We start from the raw sequence: 21,804 nt of genomic DNA, 5'->3' as shown, positions 1-21,804 counted from the left end.
CAGAGCCACTACTATGCCTTGTCTCACCATAATTTCTAAAATATGTGTGCATTGGCTTAGGCGAGAATTGCAAAATAGCAAAAAGAAATGAGCGAAAGCATGAATTATTAACAAAAATAAATAAATCCATCAGTATTTTAAAAGACGTCGCTTGCAGAGGTCTAGTATATATGCCATTGTATTCAATAATTAATAAGCCCAACTATTTTTTTCAGTATATTTTTCCATCTCAGTGTAATTCAAACTAATAAATAATGACACAAAATGTCTTAATAACAATAAACTATAGATAATTTAACATGTATTTCTCTATTATTAATGTCTTTTTTAAAAATATGGAAACAATAAAATGTTGCAATTGTGCAAAAGAAAAATCTTTATGAAAATTTTGATATTTTAAAGAAATAAAGTTTTATTTCAAAACATTTAAATGAGACATTTGGTAGAACAACAGTAGCCACACTACCAGGTACAGTAAACTGTAAGACAAGATTATTTTGAAGAAGCACAAAGTGCACAAGTGACAACAGACACGAAATGCCCCTGACATCTTGTTTTTCATTTGTTTATGTATGTGTACCTACTAAATTATACATAGAGCAGAGAAAAGGTCAGGGGAGCCAAAACACATTTACTGAAATTCATTATTTTAAGTCTAAATTCAAATGTTATTTTCTGAGTGACCTCTCTGATGTTCACACTATTTACTATTCCATGCATGAGCTGCTGTCTCCATTTTTTATTTCTCTAGTTCATTGCATTACACATCTTAAATGCATTATGCACAGGATTACTCTGCTCCATAAGCGCTGGGGTGGAGCGGTTTGGATTTTACAAGAGCACAGCTATAAGAGATCTCCTGATGAATCCGAGTGGTGACTCTCTCGTTAGTTGAAATTCAGAGGCTGTACCTTCATCACAACTGCTCCACTTCATGAAATAATTCTCATGGGAGTGGTGCTCAACTCCAAAGTCCACCAATTATGAAAAATGCTTTCTCTAAAACCTAAAATCCAGATTTCTTGGCAGGTACGTGGCTCTATAATTATGTCAGTGGTGACAAAAAATACTGTTTAAAGGAATATCTGCAGTTTTTATATTTATATGTCATCTGCATCCTACATGGGTCACACAGCTGATGTTATTCTACTAACTGTAGAAACAAGTGAACAGGATGCTTTATTTTTGTGGATTTTACACAGGCAAAACATTTCCACCATGCATGTTTGTGAAAATATTTTTTTATCCTCTATCATTCCCTCCAAATTCATTTAGATAATTACTTCTAACCTATGAGAGAAAATAAAACTTATGTGTTTTAATTAAAAATCCAATTAATTTTTCATTTATTTCACTCTGCAATTACTGCAACTGAGTTTGTGTAATACGCAAACATAACCCCCTTTGACACATTGTCTTGTAACGTCGTTCTTAGAAAACCGTATGGCTGAGGAGGAGGAAAAACAAATGCAATAATAAGATGGGTAGATGAACATCTGCAATAAAATGTAACTGCTTTATGACTATAAAAGACAACATTTCATAGTTATATGGAGTCTCAACCTTTATCATTACTTCGAAAAATGCATAGTGTAAGATGAAAACAAACACAGAAACATCTCCGGCTAGGAGCTACGCTTGTCTCTCGTTTGGTAGGACATGAAATTATCTGTGTTTTTCTGCTGAAAATGAGTAACAGCATAAGGTGAAATAAAACAATAAATACTCTTTAATGCTAAATACCAATAGCAGCCAATAAGCCGATGACCCTAAAGTCAAGGTAAATGATCTGTACCTCTAATTATCATGAGAAATATTGTTCAGTGCACTTGTTCTTTAAGTTGTGTGTCTTTTCTGACCTGGCTGTTTGTGCATCTTTCAGCTTACCAGGTGCGAGGTCCATATTATTCTTGTCATTACAGCCCTGGAGCGAGTCCAGGGTACGGGTGACTTGGCTGGCAAATTCCTCCCCACCATTCATGCACTCCCGCTGCAGATGGTGACGCAGGTCGGTAATGTCATACTCATACCTGGGGATGTAGTTGAAATCAATTAGCGAAATCATTATCAGACTTGTCTAAATTAGAATAAATGTCACAAGTGGCTAATGTGTGACGCAATGTACTGATAAAGGCATCAAAACACATTACAGCCTAATACAATAAAACCAAGTGTGTTGTGTACAGGCTGATTTGTGGAAGCAGCTGTCTATATTCAGGCAATATTAGGCTCTGCTTGTGTAGCATGGAATAAACAAGATACTATTATTCAACTCAGCAATGTGTACGCATGCTATGTGCTTATTTTTAGGGCTTGAGCTCTAACCATCCCACATCCAAACCCTGCTTGTACCCATCCAAAATTGGTGTCTCCCGGATACTGAGGGTACCGCTGGAGTTTGGACCCTGACCCCGGGAGTTCCTCAAGCTCTCGCGTGCCTGGCCTCCCATCAGCACTGATGGGATGTAGTGGATCTCATTAGCTGCCTCAGCGCTCGCGCTCTTCTGGGGCTGAGGGATGCGGCGGCGTTTACACCAGCGCCTGCGAGTGTAGAGGATCAGGACCAGGCAGAGGATGGACAGCAGAAGGGCAATCATCCCGCCCTGAGGGGAGGAGGGTGGCATTTGGAGGAGAGACAGAAAAAAAAAGGGAGAGAGGAGACAGAAGCGGAGAGAGAGAAAGCAGTGGGAGTCAAAGGCGAGAACAGAGTCAGAAAATCTTGCCAATAGAATACGGATCAAAGTCAAAGTCGCGATGCCAACAGCAACATTTGAAAAAGGTTGCAGCGACAGTTTACTGTCTTGAATAACGCCTACAGTGTTTTTAAATGACACCAGCTCTCTGAAACATTCCTCTACTTTGTTTCAAGGTGAAACGGTAGCATAATACGCCTTTTAACTTCATTTGTTTAAACTAATCTTAACTCATGGCAACATTTTAAGTGCTGAGATTTTTTCTTAAATTTAAAAAATGCACTTATTCATGTTGTTGCATGTGTCATACCTCAACACATTGTGTGGAGATAGGCACAACAGTTTGGCTCTGTGTAAGAATCCAACCCTCTAATTAAAATGTTCCATCTCATTAGGTCAACACAAAAGTCAGAAAGTCATACGCTGTGATTTTATGGAATACATGCCAAACAGTCTTGCCCAGGAGCAGCACCTTCAGCCCTCATATTGATGAAAAACATTACATTTTCCAATACAGGTTGCATTTGTTTGTACTGTATAAATTGCATACGCTGCAAAATGTACACTGCTTGTGCATGCTTATGTTTTCATATGATTAAGGTCTTTGACAATGAACTGAATTTTTTTAATAAAAATATAATACTTGTCTATGAAAGTATAGTAATCTTAGAAAACACACGCATATAGCAAGTGTAAGAGAATGAAAAAACAGTAACCACCAACGCTGTTATTTACATGTAAAGTTAAAGGGAAAACAATACTGAATACAGAATCACTCTTCAGTTTAACATCCACTGACACTGTTATAAAGCCTAAGCTGATCTGATGTGAAGCATATGCAAAGAAAAAAAGAAAAAAAAAAGAAATAACTATGAAGGCTGTTATGAAGTTTACACACATTTATGGGAATGAAGCTGATGGTAAATTTAGGCTTTAATGATTTGCATGTCTTCTATATTCTTTTTCCATGCTGACTAATTTCAGTGACTTTAAATACCAAGAATTAGGTGCACAGGTTTGAACCAGTTTTGTCTATTAACGGTCTATTACCCTTCAATTAGAGATCACACAAAAAGGACTGGTTTGTTCTGACCAATACTCAGAACGTTGGGAAAGTTGATGCAGATCTAAGACGGAGAATTATAGAATATATACAAATCTGTTAGGAAGTCAGTAAGTACAGTGTACGTGTGATGTTTTAGGATCAATGCTTTTAAAAACAATGTAATTCTGGTGACCACCTGTTGTATGAACTTGAAAATCGTTTCACTGTGAAGTGATCATATTCACAAGATTATCAGAAAACCTGACCTCTGACGTTGAGTTTGAGGTCACCAAGATTTAAACTTTTCCTACTTTTTAGCAGATGCAACTATGGCATCAATTTGACAGTGCAAAGGTACTTGCTTCTCAAGTTATGGCATTCACAAACTTGGGTGTCCATGCTGCCCGTCCGCTCTGCAGTGATATCAGTCTTTTAAATGAGGGTTAAAATCTGTTGTAGAATTGTTTGCATTAGCTCATAGCTCTATAACTGGCAGAGCTAGTCCTGGTAGTCAGGCAATCGTCACGCTGCCAGTTGTTGATTCTCACTATCCACTTTGCTCTTTGATAGATACATAAACCTGAAAACTACTTTTACACAGCCATTCTCATGTGCTGCTGTCTCTGTTTACATCAGGACTACTAAGGGAAAATAAGATCTACTATTAAGCATTTACTGCAAATAAAAATGGATTAAGGAATGTAACCAACACAATTTTGAGAAACCTGGTTATTCATTTCATATTTTGGAGTTTTGAAGGTCCTCTACCATCTGCCAGTGGGTTGTGGAGTACCCTCAGCACACCTGCTTTTCAAAACATGGTAGAGGTGCAGAGCTGCAGATAGTGACCAAAGTGTCATCATGTTTGTTTTAGTACCTGTCATATGCATTTGATGCTTCACACCAGTGAACTTGCATCATCACTCAGCTAGTCTGAGAAGAGAACAGGTAAGCTCAGCTGACATGGCATTCCCCTGTTAGGTGACTGATGTTGGCTGCGTAGTTTTGAATGGCCTCTCTTTCAGGTTTTCCCACATTTTCCATGAGCCATTCACCATCCACGGAGTGACATTTGAGACTCTCATTTCATTTCCACAGGTTTTGGATGTGTATCCATTCCCATCTCACATTTTATCTGCGGCTTCATAGCGTACTTGTTGAAATTTGTATCATTTTAATCTCTAGCAGTGAAACTCAAGCTACAACAAAAGAATTATCATTCGTTAGTTGCTTCCAGTGTTACTCTCTGCAGACACTGAAGCCGCAGTGTGATTAGCTCGGGCCCATTTCACATCACAACGCAGAGATGTGACAAAAGTCAAAAACAAATGTGCCCCGCTCGCGGCCTGTGGAAACGCAGAAGACAGAAGTCAATTGTGACATTCAACTCAGGAGGTACTGATCTCAGATGACTGGGTCAGGTCACATAACTGTTTTCATTTTCCTCTTTTTCCCTCTGATTTTAATGACTTATGAGGGAGCTGATGGTGTAAAAGCATGCAGTGGCATCTACACCCGCAGAGAAGGCACAAGATGGACAGATGAAGGGCGATGAGCCTACCCTGAGGACAGGTTAGCAGAGTGGATCGAGACAGAATCAGACAGAAACCGGAGAGAGAGAGAGCCAATGAAAGGGTTTACAGTCAAAGGGAGAGCAGAAAAAGCGAGAGCAGAGTCAGAGAATCCTGCCAAGAAGCAGGATATGGATCAAAGTCAAGGCAAGTCAAAAGCACACAGCCTGTGAAAACACAGGAGGGTGAGAGAGGGATTCTAAGTCTGAATATCAGCCCACAGCTCCTCTATAGATAAAGGCAATGATTGTTCATGGGCAGTTTTATGTTTTTGAGTGTGACTGTTTTGAATATTTAAAGTAATCGAAAAGATGATTTAATGAAAGACCGGGAATGATGAGATAACATTCAGACAAGACTGTAACACATAACACTGCATGCACTGTGCATGCAATTTATCACCTCCTTGTGACTAATCTGATACCAGCAGCTGAGCTCCATCAAAAAATCAAAATCAGATAAATTGTGCAATTTGCAAAAGGTCAAAAAGAGTTATGAAAATGTCAACTTGACAGTGCACATAGAGACAGACGGGAGGAATCTAACACACGAGATGTTTTTTTCTTTTAAGAATTAAACCCACCAGTCAGAAAATTTTACAGCAAACTGGATAATTTCTCCCTTCGGCTAGGTGTTCACGTGTTCGGTGTTTACTTAACTTGATACATAAAGATCCAAAATTATATTCGTTCTCCTGTTCATTCAAAATAATAAGTAAAGTAAACCAGTACCTAACTGATCCTCCCTGTAAGCGATACTCATTCACCACACTGTTACAACAAGGGTTAAGTGAAACTGATTCAAAAACAGTGACAGGAAAAAAAAATCAATTAGAAATAAACTGCGTCAGCTCAGTCAAACAAGTACAGTTATGCAAAGATAAGCAAAAATGATTAACTGAAAAATGGATTTCAATGAGTCATTTACATAAAATATCCCTTTTCAAACATATTAGGGAGTCTGTGGCTGAATAAAAATGGGATTTTGGTTGCTATTATTAATTTAAATCAGCAAATGTTGCGGCCTATTTGCATAAGTTGTTTGTTTAATCTGCACAGTCAAGGACATTAACAAATAGCACCATGATATGGGGTACTTGTGCAGTAAATCTGCATGTGCAGTGGATAGAAAGGAGATGAGGGTCATTTTGTTTGCGATGATTACATTTTTAGCTCTTTGAAAGTCACCCTTGCAAACCCCTTTTCACAGAAATGAAGCAGTGACTATACTCTAAATGCAACTGAACCAACTGAGGATCTGACATTTCTCTCTACCAGAACAGTCATGGACGCTGACAGCAGCAACACACTTAAAGTTGCACTAAACAATATTTTTACACTAACAAACGGTCAGATCACTTAATGAACTGTAAAAATGGGTCTCTGTGAACCATTTGCTGCCTGCTAAGCGAACAACATTAACAACTTGCGGCTGAAACTATTAAAGAATTTAGTAAGTAAACAGCCAGTCTCACACATTTGGTGGAGAGCAAAACAAGACCAAGACCTACAGTTTATATAAAACATGACAAATTAGCACCCAAGTAAATCTCAATTTGCTTGTAGCCTTCATTACAAGGAAATGGTTTTAACTGGGTTTTTATCTCAGTTTCTTTTTAGTCTTTTAATTATTGTGGAAAAAAAACTTTTTTGCATTTATTTTTACTATGATGCTTTTGTGACATCTCCTTTGCAGTGGTGATTTTGCCTCTCCCTTAAAGCCTCACTCCCTCTTTAGTGTGACTTGAGGGTGGTTGAGTGAAAGAGAGCCTTCAGTCAGCAGCATCTATCTGAAGAAAGTAAAACTTTCGAGGTTTTGTTGTTGAACCCGTGGATGCGGATCACATAGATTCTCTCACTTGGTGCCTTTCTATAGTATGCCTCCCATTGCTTTTAGCATTGGTTATCGCTTGCTTGCCCGGGGTAGTTGCTATGCAGATTCCCAAGGCATGTGAGTCTACTGCCACCTGGGGCTCTCTTCACCCCTGCCTGCACCCTCAGATATCCCACAGTGATGGCAGACAGTCTGTTGCCCTTGCAAGACAGGCTTTACAGTCAAAAACACTCCCTAGTCAGGACCCCGTGAACCAGTGTCCTCCACCACTTTGTCTTTTTTCCCTTTATGTGTTTTTCATTTTCATTTCAAGTTAAAGAAAGCGTACTCCAAAAGACATAATCCCGTTCACTCATACATATTTGTGTTAACTGATCAAAACTATGTGCTGACTATAACATCAGAATGACTTTTTTTTGTTTGTGCTCTACATCTACCTTTTTTCAGACATGCAACTAAAATGTCTAGATCCCTCTTTCTGTATGTACTGCATTTCTCAACGTGAATGATTCAAAGCATGCCGAAGCGTAAGTAAAAGTATATGCATGCAGATTAGGATGATGGAAAAATATGTCTACAATGAGCCTGTTTTACACAGTCAGGAAGAAGCTGGAGGGAATGGGACAATGATCTATCAGAGGTGTGAGAGAACGCCAGAGTCTTTGGGTTTGAGTTAATCATGCAGGAGAGTCGTTTGGTTTCTGCAAATCACAAAAATGAAAAGGAGTTCCAGCAGCTGGCTGAAAAAACAAACAAACAAACAAACAAAAAAACACTAATATTTATTTTAAACCTGCATGACTACCCTTGAACTTTCATATCTACTTTAGTTTGTTCAACATATTTTTATACTTATGTGTTTTCAAGTGATTTTTTTGTTATTAGAGTTACTCATTATTTTCTCAAACACTGCACAACAAATTGAAAAGCTGAGGATTTTTTCCATTTGATAAATAAACATATAGATTTATAAGTACTGAAGCACAAATGTATTTTTAAGCACCCCATTGTTTCATTCATCCCTGAGTAAACTTCAATAAGATGTCAAATGTCAAGTACTGATAATGGTCCTCAATCAAATCTACCTCAGTGACAAATGTAATTCAAGCCCATCAACCAGCATTAGTGCCCATACATGGAGGGGGCTAATACAGGCAATGCAGGGAAAAAACTGTTTAATGCCAGGCATTACTTGGAATCCAAGTGGAGACTAAGTGAACTGTGTTCTCTTATAGAGCCAATAAAACCAAACCACACATCAAAGCATGCCAGCGCTCCAGCCCCATAATCCACTTACTAACGGATGAGGATGATGTTATAATGGCACCAGTGCTCCTTATGACTTACACCCCTGTCATGTAACTCCTGAATGGAGGAAAGAAGACATGGCCTTTCTCAGGCTGACGGAGCAGGCATAGTATTAGAGCTGAGCTATCAATCTGTCACTTAGTCTCTGAATGCGAGGCATTAAGAATCAGGAAGGCGGAAAGATCGGGACTATCTGACAGCTACAAGATAGCAAAAGGAAGCTTCTTGCATGGAATATAATAAACTTTATCTCCACTAAAGGGCCGCTGATTGAATTTGATATCAGATTACAATATTAATGGCTGAAACTGATAGTTTTCTAACAATGAATCCTTTCAATGCATTTGTTATTACGCTAGCTCCTGAACCTGCAGTTAATGTTGTCAAAATATAACATTCGATACGTACAATGAAATGAAATGGAATGAAGAATGAAATGAAAGTTAAATTGAGAGGATTTTTAGCAATGGGCTTTATGATCCAGTGCAGATTTTGACATTGAACAAATGTGAAAGTCGCAACCCCATTTCACACGTGTCACACAAGGGCCTCTCCACTGGAAATGAATATTAATGACATAACTGGCTTCTATCATTTGATTCAATTTGGTGTATTTCATAAAAGCTAATATAGCATGAAGCCATGATAGTTTGACTCTGTGTGCTAATGGGGTATTAAAGTGAATTATGTTACAGTTGTAAGTTGTAGTTGTAATGGTAAAAGTTTTAAATGCTTGAAAGATGTTTTATGCTCGAGCTTTTTATTTTTTTCCATTTCCATTCCACTGCTTTGAAATCCACAGTGGATTTTGTATGAGATCACATAATTCATTTTATAATGGTGGAAAAATGAGTCAATAGTGTCAAAATGTTATCTTTTGATGTGTTATCTTCAGCCAGTTTATCTGAAACAAACTGGTATATTGACAAGAAAATATGTTTAGATGTAATTTGAAACACTAATTTCTGTTAACGTGACACACAGGGATTGTAATGTCAGGCTGTCACAGTGAGTCCAGCTCTCTGCTTCCGATAATATAATAATTCATAATTCATGCTTCCCACATCATTAGACTCCAGTCAGCCTATTGTTACTACAAAGTCTCTACAAGCCTGAATTACTGACTATTAGTCATGCTTATGCTCTGTATTTTAGTGGTGTGAAAAGTTCCTGTTTTTTTGTATGTTTCTTCACACTTAAATGTTTCAGATCATCAAACAAATTTAAATATTAGACAAAGATAACACAAGTAAACACAAAGTGCAGTTTCTAAATGAAGGTGTTTATTATTAAGGGGGAAGAAATCCAAACCTACACGGGCCTATGTGAAAAAGTGATTCACCCATTAACCTAATAACTGGTTGGGCCACCCTTAGCAGCAACAATTGCAATCAAGTGTTTATGATAACAAAGCAATGAGTCCTTTACAGCACTGTGGAGGAATTTTGTTTACTTGTGTTATCTTTGTTTGATGATCTGAAAGATTTAAGTGTGACAAACATAAAAAATAGGAAATCAGGGACCACCATAGACAGAGAAATTCACGCACAAGTATAACACAGCAAACCCTCTTCATTTAATGAGAGAGGTGACTGACTATCAGTTATCTAGTTCTATATTACAGTTTGAGATCCATCAGATTCACCCTAGCAGCTGATTGATGGACAATATACGCTAACCTTGCAGTAATTAAGCAACATATTTCTGTGCTGGGAAGAAAAAAAAGATGTTGTCCACTATGACTTTCTCATGTTACTGATGCAAATACATCAAATTCTTGGTTTGTTAGTTGTCTCTAAATGATTATGCAAAGTATTTAAATTCTAATATTTCTGTTTGAACTTTACTAAATAAACCAATCTGTGGCATCACAAATATAGAACTGTGTAAAAGTTTTGAGTCTTTATACTTTACTTCCAAGGATCCAGATCTTCTCATTATGGTGATCTCGGGCAATATCTCTCCAGGGTATCTGAGCATCTTTCACAGTTTTCTCTTTTGTCACTGGTTGCTTCTTCATGCATTTTCAATCCAGTCCTTGTTTTTTTAATCTTTTTCAGAACAATGCTTTCTTGTTAAGCCAATATACACTGACCTATAAATTACTATAAATTATACGAAGCGGTGGCAGGCCAAAAGAACTATGTATAACACATGAACATTATCTGAAAATCACATCATTAAGAAACAGGAAAAACCTGAGAAAACCCGAGAAATTCATCTGACCCTTCAGTTGACCGATCTACAATTCACTGAAGCCTCATCTGAAATGGTGTTAATGGCTGTCAAGAAGCCATTCTTAAGCAACTGAAAAAGTCTGAAAAACACCAAGTTACACACTGAAAATCAGTGTTAATGGGACCTATTTAGTGACTAATCCAAATTTGTTAATCAAGTCATCAATGTGTACGGAGCAGGTCAATACAGAGGTACAACCGTGAGTATCAACAAGCAGTCTGCAAAATACAGTGGCGGTCCTGTGATGGTTTAGGGCTGCATTTCAGCCAGTGGTGTTGGGTATCTTGTAAAATGGAAGAAATTGTGAATGCAAAAAAGTAAAAGAAGATTTTTATGCATCATCCAACTTTTGGGTTGCATGGTGCATAAAAAAGTTTTGGTCAGAGTCTTCAGCTTTCAGGCCCCTCTTCTGTGAAACCAACTTCTAATTTGGACAGACCCTGTTTACTTTTCAAGGCTAAAAAGTCTCCTTTCTGATAAAGCCTATAGTTAGACGTGGACCTGATGACCCTGAACTATTCATTAATGATTCTCTAATTATGCTGCTGGTGGTGCTTCCCCAAGTTTTTCTTCATTGAACTCTTTTTATTCTCGGTGTGTTTATAAACCACTACTATATTTAATCATTAGTTAAACTCTGGCTCTCACTCCTCTGTTGTCTTTCCCCTCGCCCCCAGCCGGTCACTGTTCATAGTTCTGCTTGAGGTTTCTCCTTTTTAAAAATTCATTTTTCCTCCCCACTGTTGCAAAGTGCTTCCTCACAGAGGAACTGAACTGAATTTAAATGAACTGAATTGAATTTAATGCAATACCTTTTATAAAGTGTTTGATTGGATCAGTATGATCCCAGTCTTGAGTGATCGCAAATACACTGTAGCAAAAAAAAATACCTGGACAGAAAAACACTCAATGAAACAATCACTATTGAGGCAGTGTTGGATCATCGCAACAAAGAATAGACCGAAAGGCAGTTAACGTCCACAGAAGAGCTTTGGAAACTTTTCCTAAATATGACTTAAAGAAAGTACAAGAAAGCTTGTCAAAAAGAATTCATTTTCATTTTTGAAGAATGAATTTGGTCATATCAAATACTGACTTTACAAACTCTAGTTTTTGCCTAATTTACTGCATTTCCATCTGTGTTTGCAAGAAACAGTTATTTATTCATGTAGTTTAAAAGGGCAGCCACTCACTGTCTCGCTAGATAAGGGAACATGAAGTAGTGACAGTATTTGCATGCACTGAATCAGTTATTGGCTATTCTGCCATTAAGGTCTTATTAGGGTTAAACTCGTGACATGCCCCTATGACACAATGTGATTGAGCATCCTTTCTGTGAAGAATTAGCCAACTAAAGAATACACCCATTAACAGCGCTTGGCAGAAAAATACTGGGAGTAAAAAGCTTGTCCTGAACAGCTTTGTCTTTCTCTCACAAGAAGAGACAAAAAAACAACAGGAAATGGAAAGCAGAGGCCAACGGGGCCAATTAATTCTCAGTACAGGAAATAAGGACCAATAACAATATTTAATAAAAACAAAAATAGCTTAATGTCAAACCAAGTGTTGCAAGACTTAAAACAGGCTTTCAGTCCTCTGTGCCATCATGTTAGAAATATTATAAATTTAGTGAATTCATATTTATTAGTAAAAAACAGAAAAATAAAGAACAATAGGACAAAAATAAATATAATAAAAAAAAATGAAACCTTGTATAAACCTTCTGTGTGAAATTGCATGAAATACCTCCTAACTGCTGATCTTTTACTGTCCTGCTACCAACCAGTGCACTGCTGCTGACGCGTGGTGTAATAAACATGGAACACTGAAGTAAACAAATCGGCTCCATCGAGCAGCCTGTTGTCCAATATACCTAATCTAACTTTTCGAGTCAGGATCAGATCGATATCAGTTTCATCTTTCCATAATCCAACCATCCCACCGTACAACCTAGAGGACACAAAGGATATGTTGCTAACCACATTTCAAAAGACACTCCCAGGTCCAGTATTCATGCCCTGATAGCTTAGACCAGGGGTCAGCAACCTTTCACACCCAAAGAGCCATTTGGACGCGATTTCCACGCAAAAGAAAACACTGGGAGCCGCAAATACTTTTTGACATCTAAAATGAAGATAACACTGTATATATTGTTTTTTTTACCTTTATGCTTTGTGTGAACAACTAAGGTGTGTTGCTTAAATCCATGAAGTGCTACAGAGAAAATTACATTTTATTTATGTAATTAACACATTTTGAACTCTTAAAGAAATATAACCAAAGGAAAGACACCCAGCTGAACTAAAATGATCCATGTAGCAAACAAAAACTGTTGTGAGCCGCCACCCTTATATCGCCTTTGGGCTTTTGGAGCCTTGACCTGACTTTTAAAAAATAATTGGAAAAAAAGCACTATGATGCTAAAAAATGAAAAATAGATGTTTGCAAAATTCTGCCTAAATATGTATTTTACCTGGTTAATGTGTGTGGCGGGGTGTGGTCTGCAGCGCCGCTGCAGGGGAGGCGGACGCACCTGAGCGGCACCCGCAATCACGTCTCACCGCCTTAACGTCTGTGCTATCTATGCTGTTGTGTTGGTATGTGTCGGGCTGTGAGCTTTAACACCGGCTGTATGCGTACAGCAACCGTGTGTGAAAAGTGGTCAATAAAGAGATGCTGAAAAGCATGTTCATGGAAACATCGTCGGGTCTGCCGTGGTATGTTTACAATGGGACTTCTGCTCCTGAACCTCTGCGCACAGCGTCTGCAAATCGGGGCTGTACAAAGTCACTTTCATCTTTACGCAGGACTGTAAGTTGTCATCTGTGAGGCGTGAGCGGTGTTTTTAACATAGTTCATGGTGGAGAACAGCTGCTGACATAATGTGGATCCGAAAATCCATAATTGGCCTACCTGGGGTTGAAAGTCTCGATAAATGCACGGCGTTTCGGCGGGTATACCGGCTTCCGCAAGTGTGACGCTTATTTTGAGCGATCAAAAAATAATAGAATATAATTTTATATTTATATTTCAATATCACAATAATCTTCCAATTTAGAACTACAAGTTAAAAAAGAACTAACATAAATAAAATACACTTCAGCTAATTACTTAAAAAAAAATAATTTATTTTCCCAAACCACGCGGAGCCGCACTAAAAGGACTAAAGAGCCGCATGCGGCTCCGGAGCCGCAGGTTGCCGACCCCTGGCTTAGACCTTTTAAAAAGGATACTTTAATTAGGGATTGGTCTAAATATAGGAAATATGATTTTCTGTATTCAGTTATAACTGATATATCAGCAAAACTACACACTGAGCCAAAATAATATGAACAATATTCATATATTTTTTAAAATCAACTGAAAAAAACTAAGCATTTATTTTATATCTAGTTTTCCCTTTTATCTTCAATGTACCAGATTTTTACATTTATTCATATGCTAAAAATTCATATTAAACAGGTTTCTGCTCACCTGTGTGTATATCGTTTCCAAAATGTCTGCACAAATCCAAAACTCATTTTTACACCTGCTCATGTGTGACTAATTCATTTGGTGGCACTGAATGACAGCTACCAGTTCACTGTGTTTCTACAAATACTCACAAAAATTAGAAGTGTACGGTAGAATGAAGGAAAAATAATAGTGTAGGTGTTCTGCATAAAACCTTGTGATATTCAGTTAATATTACTGTGGGGAAGTGTCACGATTACTAAATTCAGGGATGCGCCTGTCATGTCCCAACGAACAGAAAGTCATCCAGTGACAGTAGATAAGCACACTCACGGTATCAACTGCTTTTTGTTATTATTATTATTTTTATTTCAGTGTTTAAAAAAAACCCATATTACTTATGTTTTATTTGAGAACTTCCCTATACAGCCCTTGGACATTGCTAATTATGCCATCTAAAGAGTATCAGCAAAATCAAATATGATCAAGGTCAATGCTTTTAATCCCTAAATTGAATCTGTACATTTACAACTATACCACTGATAAATGTGTAGCAAGGTCTGGCACAAACTCTGTTTGGATTACTTTCGGGGTCAGTGCATGTCTCATTTAACCTGATTAACATTTATGGATTAAATCACAGCAGCAGTAAAAACATTTCCTTGTTCCCGTTGGCTCGAGTGGCCATGAAGCAAATATTACGGCAAATATACAGCAGCAGCTTGAAAAAGTGAAAAAAAAGTGAAAAGTAATTTTGCATTTTGTGGTTTTTTTTTTTTTCCTGTCTTTTCTTTCGGTCTGTATAGGAAATTAAATTGAGGCTAAAAGTCCACGGTTCATTTTCTGTCCCTGTAATGTCCTCTACACTTGCAAAGGGACAATAAACTGGTGAAGCAGCATGTAATGTTTCAGCTCCTATGCAAGTCTGATTTATTAAAAGCATGCTGTCTGCTTTATAAGGTACTGGCCCTGGATGAAATCCCAACAGACAGAGGAAATTATTTGATGCTGAAGCCATATCTAGTCTGACTGATTTCTCTTATGTGCGTGCTGAGACACAGCTTGATGGCACATGAGCGAAAAGAAGGAATACATATTAGAAAAATTCAATTAAACATAAACAGAGTTTGTGGTTTTCATGCACATAAAAGCTCAAAAAGTTGAACCAGCAGCTAACAGCTCAGAGGTCATTAATGCTTACATTCACAGTTAAATCTTTATGTTTACTCATAATAATTGGTCACTTGGGGATTTTCTACCACCTTACAAGAGCATGTTATCAGCAAGCATATTTACACATGAATAAGCAGCATCAACATGCATTTGAATTTTTGAGCCAAAGGAAACAAATTTTACATAGAGGTGAAGGAAACCACAGGATAATTGCTACAAAGTAGACCTCTTTATTACTGCAGACCTATCCATACAGTTATTGGTCATGTGTTCTGCCCCTTTAAAGCTGTACCAGACTGCTGCACAAGCAGCGAATCCGCCACATTTTTCTGCATGTGCAGCTAGCTTCGCAGTAATGTCACACTACATTTTTGTCCATTTTACATTCTTAATTGGAAAAGCTTTTAACTGAAACAGTATACGAACAAAATTCACAGAGGTATCTATCTGAAAAGTAACGTCTTCTGGTGTCCATGCACGTCTCTCAAGCTGCTGTATTTATTAATTTTTATCTATCCATCCATTTGCTTCCGCTGATCCTTTTCAGGGGGCTCTGTAGCCACGGCCAGTACTAGGGCAGGGCAATATGGCCAAAAATATTTTTGACGATATATATTTGAAAATTTGCGATAACGATATAACTGGCGATATCATTGACGCGAGACAAAATACTTTATAACTCCACAACTTTATTAGTGCAAAAAAAACCAAACATCAATGTATTTTCACTTAAACAAGCAGCTGTTTTTTATGTGCATTAAAGTTATATAAAAATTTAACAGTGCAAATGCAAATTCCTTGCTGACAATTTAACCAAAAGGCATTTCCAGTGGAAATTGGCCGACATGTCCTCAGCATAACCATGTATAATATCCACAAAACTTAAAAAGAGGTTATACACACACAATACGGTAATATTATGTTGAAGCACAGTACGTATCACTCCGCAAGGTTCCCGACTACGGTAGCCGTAATGCTCCGACAATCCATCAAGCAGTGCGGCTTCGTAGCTTAGCAAAGTCGTACTAAAACATTTTTTTACAGATTTTTGAGCGCCGTGTACTACATAAAATCGGTTCGAGGTCAGTAAGCACAACCAGAAAACAAAAAACACATTCAGTCAAGCATTCACACCTATGGGCAATTTAGAGTTTCCAATTGACCTATTCCCACTAACTGCATGTCTTTGGACTGTGGGAGGAAGCCGGAATACACGGAGAGAACCCACACAAACATGGGGAGAACAATTTCTTCCTAATTTCCTTACTTCTTTGTTTTATTTGTATCTTGCACTGCTGCAGTACTGTTCATATGTTTGATTTTACATATTCCCTAGAGGGTTTCTGAATCTTGAATCATCTTGTCATCCAAATCTGTGTGTAATTTTGGACATCTTGGGACGATCGTGGCTCAAGAGTTGGGAGCTCGCCTTGTAATCGGAAGATTGCCGGTTCGAGCCCCGGCTTGGACAGTCTCGGTCGTTGTGTCCTTGGGCAAGACACTTCACCCGTTGCCTACTGGTGGTGGTCAGAGGGCCCGGTGGCGCCAGTGTCCGGCAGCCTCGCCTCTGTCAGTGCGCCCCAGGGTGGCTGTGGCTACAACGTAGCTTGCCATCACCAGTGCGTGAATGGGTGGATGACTGGATGTGTAAAGCGCTTTGGGGTCCTTAGGGACTAGTAAAGCGCTATACAAATACAGGCCATTTACCATTTACCATCTATGGCCATGAGATGAGATTACATGAGAAGGAGAATTCTAAATTTGTGCTATCGCTGCTGTCCTTGTTCCTCTCCAACACATGCCCAGTAGGCCAAATTGTAGCAGTTGCTTTTACTTCTGTGACACTGAAAAACATACAGAAGAATTTTGATGACTATCAAACATTTTACTATCTTCCAAAACTAATGTTGTCTTAACTGTGCAGCTAATTATGGATGTTAGAAATGATCATCAAGTAATTATTTCATGAAAAAGCCATTTTATTCTTTTGATTGGTGGATGCTTAACGGCTGAAAGAAAATAATTAATAGAGGAATGGATGCAAAATCTGCCCCTAGAGCCACCTTAAAGGTAAGGAGTTTTTTGATCTTTTACAAACAGGTGTTTCAAAACTGTAAACACTTGTACAACTTTAAACTAGCTTAAAGGGCTCATCAGTGACCCCACAGTTATTTATCAGGGCAGCTATTAAACTGTTAAAAAACCCCACAAAAACAACAAAAATCGCTGCTCTTCACCACGTTAATGCTTCTGTCAGCGGCTAACAAAATTTAACATGATAAATAATGACTGATTTTTCTTTAACAAACTTATAAATGATTCACTTACTCACCCAGGCATATTATTAACTACTGTGCTTCAGCTTAAAAAGGCAAAACGTCGGCTTTTTTCTTTTAATTAGAACAATGATTTCCATTTTGCTGTTTTGCCTTTGTTGTAAAACCAACCCATGGCGCTCGTTGTCTGCATCAGAGATTCAGCAGCACTACAAATAGGCCAAGCATTTGGGCTGTGTGCCTTCCTGACAGCCCATAGGGAACCTATGGATTGGTTTGTCTCGCTCTGCAGGCTTTTCAAAAACACGCCATGCTGTGATGCACATAGAGCAGCTCTGGAGGCTGGGATCCAGCCGGGGATCCTGCTTTACAAGTGGTCAGGGCCACATTGATTTAAGGTTTATACGATCAATGCTATCAACATGGGTTTTAGGAGGGTCACCACATGAATGTCAATATCCCCAAGAGCTGAGCTGTGTCACAATGGCCGTCTCCTCACATAACCTGTTGGTGTGTGTGCACGCGTGTCTTCCCTTAACATTGAAGCTTGTACATTTTCAAAAACACTAACCACTTACTGTAAAGTGGAATGAACAGTGGTACAACATAAAGGGCTGCCACCGTGATTTCTCTACAATCATGAGAAAACACTTTATGATTTTGCAATAACATAAACAGAGATTTACCAATTACCATGTTAGCATGTCAAGAGATTCAGGTGGAACCCTGCCAGTTTAGTGTGCTACAATTACACTCAAATAAATAAAACATGAGATTTTCACTGGTTTGGGGAGTTTTGGACTTGGTTTAAATAAATTTGTCTGTTTCCCAGAAAAACAAACACATCATTGAGGGACATTTTAACATCATGTAAGGATTTTATCTTTTATCACGATTACTTTTTCCTTGGCAAAGTTAAACAGCATGAGGTAGGGTGATTATATAAACACTTACAAACGATATTCTCTCATGTGGTGATTTGATGTCGTTGGTTTATTAGTGACAGTGTAAAGCTAGTGTCAGCAGTGGTGGTGTGGTAGGGAATGTTTCCCTAGTGTAGAAAGTTCCTCACTCGAGGTTCTGGTGAATGCAGCCTTGACCCTGACCTCTCCTCTAGCTCCCCAACCACAGTTTGATTATAAGACACCTGGAGCCTCTTGTCACTTTGGTTGCAGATGACAGCAGTGGACACTGATCCCGAGGCCTGCACTACAAAGCAGGATTTGGGCCTATCTGGGTAACTATAGCGATAACCCTGGGTTACTTGTTCTTCGAAGGTGCCTTACTTCTTACCAGGGAACTTCGCTGTGGTAACTTAAATTCCAGACTAGAGTCCGACAGGTAATAACTGCCCACTAACCAATCAGTTCTCTAGAACATAGCATCACCATTCTTGGAAGATCTCTTAGGACACTACACAGACAGATGGAGGATCTAAAGGTTTTCAATAGTTTCTAATGTCTGATGAGCATTACTATTAAATATAGATTCTTAGATGCAGCTTTATTTATTTATTTATTGGCTTATTTGGACTCTAAAATTCGCACACAGCTTAGACTAAACCTAAATTTGAATCCTTTTTTTAAATCCTTACTCTGAGACTGTTAAACACTACTGAGGTTACAGTTGAAAGAATTAAAACTATCTTTGCTGTGTTGCTTATACTCTGTATTATGTTTAATATCTTTATCATTTTCTAACATTACAGTTTTGTCTTCCTTTGTAAATCAGTTGCTTCTGCTGCCAGTACACTTCTCCATAATGGTGATTGGTCAGATGCTGCCAACATTATCCCTTTCATGAGAATGCCAGGGGAAGCCTCATGTGGCTGCTTATTCTGACTGCCAATGTTAGTGTAAGTGAGTCTAGATAATGAAAAGATACCCTGGGTATGTTGGACATGCTTCGTAGTACAGTCCCTGTTGGGGCCACTGTGTTGCACCCCTCTCGACCCTGTGTTTTGCTGCCCAGTGCTCGATGGTGATCTTACTTAGGCCTTTTATTGCGATTCAGGTTAAGACTTTTGTATTTCTATGCATTTACCACAAATTTTCTCTATTGTATTTTCTCTAACTGAGTTGCTTGTGTGTTCCGGTATGCTATTTTCATTTGTGTTCTTTCAGAAGCGTTCTAGTTGTAGCCCTTTGTTTTCATTTAGACATTTTTCTCTCCTTAGTGAGGCAGAACATCATCTTGCTGGGAGGCATATTTGGTGAGGTCCCCTCCCCACAGATATACATGTGATTGATTTCATTGTGTTTGCAGTGAGGCACATGGCGAGTAGTCGGTAGCACCACTGGGTACTCCTCAGTGTAGCATGCCCCACAAGTGGGCTATTTCTTTTACCTATTATACTATAGTAAACCTTCTTTTTCATTTGATCATATTTGTGATTGTTTTTAACCCGTTTTCTCCATTCTAGCAGCTTCAACATTGTTCGTAATTGACTTCTGTTTTGTTGAATAAATTATTAGAATTAATCTGCCTCTCTGGTATGGGTCTGTGTGCCTTTATTATCCACTGATAATTAAGTTTTGTTAAAGCAATATTTCCTGTGGTGGAGTTCCTCAAGTGGCGTTGTTGTTCTCTCTCCTATTTCCACATTATTACCCTCACCACAGTAGGACCTGCAGTCTTATTTCCTTGAGGGTTAATGTCCATCATACAATGTGTTCAGGCTTGTATCAAGTGCTTCTTTCAGTTTATTCTGATGGAGCTCCCACATGACAGTTCATTTTTCCTAGTTAAAGTACATCTGGTGTGCTTTCCACCTTGCTCTTTTTAGAACATCATTTTTAGTCGCAGCTAAAAATGTCTGCTAGCTGACGCATTGCAGCCATCTCACCCATAGTGGAGAACCTGTCTACCCATAGACAGATTAAAGATCCTCATCAGCTGAGTTTAGATTTGCTTTACTCTAATTGCTGACTCATCAAAGCATTTTCAGCGCCCTGCGCCGTACAGATGTGGGCACCTTCACCCCAGAGGTGAACATTCCCATCGGAGAAGAAATGTAGAGTAAAGATGGCCACTTGGAACACCTTTGTACTGACTGGCTGTAACCCTTCACTCTCAAAGGGACAACTGACAAAAACCTCAAATCCTCAAATCCTTTTTTCCATTATTTTGGTGTGCAGGGTTTTCTTTGAGTTTTTTGCAGGTTTTTTCCTCCTCCAGCAGAACCTGACGTTCATGTTTGTTCATCTGCTTTTTGTTCAAGCGGGGCTGGATTTTTACTGGAAAAATAACAACCTCCTCCTCAGCTGTGGATTATGTATTATTAAAGTCATCTCTCATAGTGTAGTTCTGCATTAGAAAATTTTCAAGTGCTGAAACCCATTTTCTTAAAGGTCTTTGAATAATATGAAATATATAAAAGCTGAATTTTGTTGGGGTTTTTTTAATAGAGTCTCTCTTTGTGGGAAATTGTGAATTAATCTTCTCAGTTTCATATCTTAGCTGCATAACAAAACACAAATCTAAGTATGAAATAACTTCCCCCCCAGGCTACTTAACTCCCAAACATCCAGAACAAAATACCCAAAGACATGACCTCACACATAAGCTTGACACCAAAAACAATCATCATTACATTTTTTCTTTTTGAAAACAGATCTACCAATGCAATTTAGCAAAAGCGTTTAAGAATAAAAGTACTTTTCAGAGAAATAGTTGACCATCCTAATACTGATAATAATGTAAGCATGAAAACCTGCAATGTGTCCACTGGAGAGCCTATTTCAGCCAGACCCAAGCAAAGGTTTAGCCTGACAGTTGCTGCTGCCATTAACATAGAGCTCTGACACTCTGAATCTAATAAAAACCTCCTAATAACTCCAAAGAAAACTTGTTCCTTGAGGCCTTCAACACAGGTGAGGTAAACAAAATCTGTCTACACCTGCTGACCATCCAGCAGAACTAACCTCGTCAGTAACCTTCCCAACGATTTGCTTCTATCTGTGAAAGAAAACAAATTAATTCCACTTTATCTCATTACTAATTAACTTTTTGTCTTGATTTCTCCATTTTTTTTTCAGGCAGCACTATGATGCTTGCTCAAATTAAAAAGTTGTGTTATGGCCTCTGAGGAAAAACAATAGAGCCAAGAGAGATTCACGAGGGGAAAACATCAAATCTAACCTCTAAGCTTGAAAATATTAGGCATTTATACAATGTAATTGACTCAGTTTGTTCTGGATGCCTCTGTGCTGTAT

At 38.3% G+C, this 21,804-nt stretch overlaps 1 protein-coding gene across 9 annotated transcripts in view; it reads right to left on the bottom strand.

Annotated features, from left to right (window-relative positions):
• The window catches only part of astn1 (astrotactin 1), a 435,323-nt gene that overhangs the window by 303,062 nt on the left and 110,457 nt on the right, over window positions 1–21,804 (bottom strand). For 6 of the 9 annotated variants that reach the window (XM_063461087.1, XM_063461088.1, XM_063461091.1 and 3 more), the window contains exons 3-4: window positions 2,326–2,603; window positions 1,888–2,030 (exon numbers count right to left, since the gene is read on the bottom strand). In XM_063461087.1, coding sequence (XP_063317157.1) covers window positions 1,888–2,030; window positions 2,326–2,603 — 421 coding nt within the window. The remainder of the gene's footprint in view (window positions 1–1,887; window positions 2,031–2,325; window positions 2,604–21,804) is intronic. The other 3 variants (XM_063461089.1, XM_063461090.1, XM_063461095.1) reach the window with 1 other exon arrangement.

This window comes from Pelmatolapia mariae, linkage group LG18 (genome assembly GCF_036321145.2).
Source record: "Pelmatolapia mariae isolate MD_Pm_ZW linkage group LG18, Pm_UMD_F_2, whole genome shotgun sequence".
NCBI lineage: Eukaryota > Metazoa > Chordata > Actinopteri > Cichliformes > Cichlidae > Pelmatolapia > Pelmatolapia mariae.
Note: the sequence above shows the minus strand (reverse complement) of the source record. Positions and strands in the feature narration are given on the sequence as shown.